Here is a 5,043-nt window from a genome sequence, read left to right as displayed (position 1 = left end):
CACAGACTTGTTTTGCACGGAACTGCATAAGCAGCGGTGGTTCCCATGGCCCTCTCCTCCTGGAGATAACAGGAATGGAAACCAAAGCTCTCACCCTGCCTGAGCAACAGTGATACGCAAAAGAAGAGCTGTAACACGGTCGGTCCTCAAACTGCCACGTTCCTGCAGCACTGACTTGGGAGATCCTCTCAGCTTTGCATCACCCGGAAGCTACGCTGACGCTGCTACAGAGGGGCGTCCTTCCCAGCACCAAGCAGTTGCCCTTGGGAAAGACATGCTTGCTTCTTCTCTCCCTCTCCAAGCCCCCAAGCTGAATTCCCAGTGCTAGTGTCTTTTGAAAACAAATGGCAACCAAGCAGCCACCTGGAGCAAAACCAGATGGAGGAGGCTTGCTTTGAAGCCGACATCAGGAGCTTCCCTATCTCGCAGCTCAGTCCACGGGCCACGTGCTCAGTAGGGACGTACCCTCCAGATGACTGGGTTCTCTGTGGGTCACTTGGAGATTTCTCAAATCAACAAGGAACTCTTTCCTTGCCAATTACAAATCTCTCTTACACCAAGGTATGTGTGAGCAGAACAGCAGGGACGGAACGCTTTGTCCTAAGCTTCTGAAATTCTTGCCGCACAGGGTAGAAACTCCTGATGTGGCTCAGGCCAAGCTGGGTTGAGCACTGGAAACCCCCGAGCTTGGGCAGCACCGTGTCTACTAGGAAGCAGGTGAAGTTATGCAGAGGAGAACCCCACAACTATGCTGAGGTGGCTTCTTGGTACCAAGGCACTCGTGTGACTTTTTTACTCCACGGCAAGGGAAACACAGCCTCTGATTTTCAAAAAGGAATGAATAAGGGAAACTAATTAGCCTAGAAGAATTTTAAAACACAACGTATAACTTGGCAACACTTGAGTCAGGCCCCACAAACTCAGGCTTCGCCTCTCTCATGCTCCAGTACGAAAGAAAACAATTAGTAAAAGAGTTGGAATGTAGAAACGGGATAAGAGAAGCCGTAAATTAGGGAACAGTCCTTGGGTAGGAACTAGAAAAAAGACACAAAGTTTGAGGCATCCTGATAAAGGGGGCCCAATATGCCAACAAGCCTGGGACCATCTGGGCAGGACGGATAACGAGGTTGCTGAGCTTGCAAAACGGAGATCATGAAGAACAGGTCACCCAACTGTGTACGCTGAAGAAGAGGAGAAGGAGGAAGATTTGAGGAGGATGACCCCTGACGACCACCTGAGAAAGAAACTGCGCAGGCGTATCAGGACATTAGCATATATTCAGGAGTTCCCGGAATAATAATGAATATGTATTGCATTTATCGGAAACCTGATGAAGATGTAACTTTTGTAATCTAAATCACGTACAATTTGTGCCTCGTCGAGACGCACACTCGTGGAAATATCCCCGTGCGGCTCCCAGCGCTGCAATAAAGGATACCTGCTTAATAGTCACATTGGCTATTGAGTGAATTTTTTTCTATTCAGGCCTCCACTGCCCCTGTACATAGGTGCCCTCCATGCCTCCCCAGCTGCACTCGCATCCTCTTTTCCCCTGCAAGGACATTCAGATCTTCACCACTTTGCTCCAAGGTCCCAGGTGCCTTTGCTCTTGCCCCCAAAAGCAGGTTCCTTTCCATAGCAACCATTGAAAAGGTCCCTTGGATGGAAACAGTCCTGAAAGAAGGTCTCCGACATGGCCCTGCCTCCAGCACCACGTTGGGCTGATCTCAGAGCCATGGCCAACTGTAAAACCCTTCTCCCCCGTTCCAGTGAAGGACTGTTGTGAACAATTAATTGCAACTTCTCCATTGAGTCCTTATGCATCTCCTTACGCACGGCACAAGGGAGGAAGGCGATGGGAGAGATGCATGGGAGGAGGCCAGGGAGAGTTCTTCGTACAGAGGAGGTCGGTCGGTCGAGTTCTCTTGCACACGTGTTGGAAGCCATCTCTGTCTGTGGACATTTTCTTGTGTAAAATGCTGCACCCCTTGCGTGCGTGTGTGTGCGCGCGCGCGTGTGTGTGTGTGAGGGGGCGGGGACAGACCATATAAGGCCATACTGCGCCACCCCTGCACTTTGAGCTCAGGGCCAGGACACACATATAAGGCCACGCTCGCTCACCCCGGCCGTGGCAGACGCTGCCTGTGCTTCTGCACGGTGAAGGGAGGCCGCGGCTGCAACGGGATCAGGGGGCTGCCGCCCCTCGCAGACCCAGGAAACGCAGCTGTTGGTGCCCTTTGGCAGCAGCCTTTGGTGGCCGACGCCATGACGCGGAATGTTGCGGGCCGGGGGCTGGTGGCGCGCAGCTGCGCCTCGCCCCGCCGGGGCCCGGCGCGAGCCCCCGGCAGCCTTGCGCAGAAGGAGGAGCAGAGGCAGGAGCTGGAAGCGCTGCGGGCTGAGCTGGAGGAAGAGCGGCTCCACACCCAAGAGCTGCGCCGCCGCTTCGCTGCCGAGACCCAGGAGCTGAAGGCGGCTTTGGACAGGGAGCAGCAGCTCCTGGCACAGCGGCTCCAATGCGAGTGGGAGCAGCGACAGGCTCAGTCGGTGCGGCAGCTGCAGGAGCTGAACCAGCGGCAGCGGGTGGCAGAGACCCGCCAGCTGCTGCGCTGGAAGGAGGCTGAGCTCCACGAGGGGCAGGAGCTGCTGCAGCGGGAGTTCACTGCTGCCGCTCGCCAGGCGCGGGACCTGCAGCGGCAGCTGGCCGAGGAGATGGCGAGGCCCACCAGGAGCATCAGGGAGGCCAGAAGCAAGCTCCGGGACGTCCTCAGCCAGCTCCCGTGGGAGACGGATGGCGACCAGCCCGCCCACATCCGCCACCTCCAGAACCAGCTGCAGCTGGAGAGGAGACTCTTCATCAAATACATCCTGCAGCGGTTCGAGGGAGAGCTGCCCGCCTCCCCCAGCACGGCCCAGCCCGAAGGCCCTTCTGGGCACCAGGGGCGTCAGGAGATGCAGAGCTCCTGCTCCTCTGGCCAAAACGGGCCCCAGGCCCTGGAGGCACTCCAGAAAAGACTGCTGGAAAGCCCCAGCGCTGGGCAGCGAACAACACGCAAGGCTGTGGCAGATGCTCAGCTCCAGGTGCCAGAGGGGGAAGACGTGGTGCTGCCTGGCAGCACGTGCAGCCAGCTCCTGGAGCAGAACACCCGCCTGCAGCGTCTTCTAGAAGAGCTGGCGAGGCAACAGAGTGCCCTTGAGACGGAGAACTGCCTCCTGACAAAGGACGGCTCTGCAGAAGCGTGCAAGGAGGCAGAGAGGCTGCAGCAGAAAAATGCGCAGCTAGCTGCCCTTGCCTTGCAGCTGGCAGAAAAATCCAGGCACCTGCAGGCAACCATCGATCGCCTGGTCAGTAGTTGCAAGCCACTGCCCATCCAAAGCTCCGCTGAGGAACTGTGTATGGCATCGTTTCCTCAGCAGAGGGATGGAGACATGGGAGAGCCTGCCGGAGCTTTGCTGGTAGGGGACAGGCGGGATGACTTCTCCCACAAGGTGCCTGAGGAGCTTCAGGCCCAAGTGGCTGCAGATGAAGGGGGCTCCTCTGATGTGAGCACCCGCTGCCCAGCTTGTGAGGAGCTACAGCTGCAGCTCGTGGAGGTGACAGATGCAAACAGCCGACTGGCGGAAGAAAATGCTCGCCTCTGGGGGCAGATGGGTTGGACACAACAGGTTCAAGCTGAAAATGCTGACCTGAAAGGGCACCTGGCGCGAGTGGCAGACGAGCGAGACTCTGCCATCCGAACGAACATCTGCCTTCAAACCCAGCTGCAAGAGGCAGAGCGTGAACTGAAAGCCATGAGAGAAATGGCAGAAAGGAGTCAACAGCTGGGGAAGGAACTGGAGGAGACAAAGTTAGCGCTCCAGAGGAAAGAAGAGGAAGGCAGGCGTTTGCAGAGGGCTGAGACAGAAGTATACAGGGAACACAACAAAACCCTGCAACTCTTCCAAGCCCAGTTGATTGAACTGAATGGTCAGTATCGGAAGCTAAACAAGCAACGCCAGCAGCTCTATCAGGAACTTGGACGGCTGGGAAGAGAAAGATCCGACCGCATCAATTCCAGGCCGCTCCAGACTCAGCTGGCAGCAGACAAAGAGACCGTCCTCTGGGAGGCCATGAGAAAACAACCGTCAGAGCTTCGAGCATTCATAGCTCGATACAGCTATGACCCTTTCGATGGTCCCAATCAGCAGCCTGAACTAGAGCTTCCTCTAGTTGCTGGACAATATGTTTACGTCTTTGGAGACGTGGATGAAGACGGTTGGTATGTGGCAGAGCTGACCAACGGCACAAGAGGATTTGTCCCCTCAAATCTTGTGGAAGAGGTTTCAGATGACGGACAATCTGATGACACCGGAGCCTCCGCAGAGACAAGTGACTGATAGAAGACACAGATGATGTCTGTCATGTCTTCTCCGATCTTCTTATTAAATCTTTTCTTAACAATCTCTCTGCGTAATCTCACTCTCTCTCCTGTGTGTATGTGACCTGAAAGGGCGATGTGCCAGCTACTGGGGGGCTGGCGTGGGTGGACTGGGTGCCAGCTACTGGACTCAACCAGGGGTTCCCAGTGCTGTTAGTGGAGTGAATGGGGGGGGGTGTCTGAGTGCAGGTACCTGAGTGAGTGGGGGGTCTCGGCCAGCAGCCACTGGGGCAGGAGCGGTGTGTGTCCTGAAAACTACCGGCTGAGGGGGACCGGCACGAGTGAGGTGAGTGAGAGGTTCTGTGAGTGGAGAAATAAGCAGGGGTCCTAAGCTTCCTTTCATGGTTCTTGACAGTTTGTCTCTCTTTTTTTTTTTTTCCTTTTTTAGAGCAAACACTGAGAAAATAAATAGTCTGTGGAAACACAGCATTTTTTAAGAGAAGTATGTGGTGGGAGTTAAAACTAAATCTGCATTAAAATAGGCAGATGCCTGTTAAAGGCAGAGGTCCTCTTTCTCCAGGTTCTGGAATTAGGTATAAAAGGAGACATTTGGGCTCTCTACTGCAGATCTTTTCCTCTCCCTGTCTCTGCAGAGCCTGCAGCACCCTCTTCATAGGGACCATACTGA

General features: G+C 55.2%; 1 protein-coding gene across 1 annotated transcript; it reads left to right on the top strand.

The window, feature by feature from the left end:
• Window positions 1-2,265: 2,265 nt before the first annotated feature.
• On the top strand, window positions 2,266-4,374 carry LOC129200109 (RIMS-binding protein 3A-like). The gene has a single exon (XM_054811362.1). It carries the CDS (start codon window positions 2,266-2,268, stop codon window positions 4,372-4,374), a length of 2,109 nt encoding a protein of 702 aa, XP_054667337.1.
• The last annotated feature ends 669 nt before the right edge of the window (window positions 4,375-5,043 follow it).

Source organism: Grus americana (assembly GCF_028858705.1).
Source record: "Grus americana isolate bGruAme1 chromosome 30 unlocalized genomic scaffold, bGruAme1.mat SUPER_30_unloc_1, whole genome shotgun sequence".
In the NCBI taxonomy this organism is placed as follows: Eukaryota; Metazoa; Chordata; class Aves; order Gruiformes; family Gruidae; genus Grus; species Grus americana.
The sequence above is the reverse complement of the archived record's forward strand: the minus strand, read 5'-3'. Positions and strand labels throughout refer to the sequence as shown.

Coding starts and splice junctions, on each gene's coding strand:
- LOC129200109 (XM_054811362.1), top strand. CDS start 2,266: ATGACGCGGAATGTTGCGGGCCGGGGGCTGGTGGCGCGCAGCTGCGCC.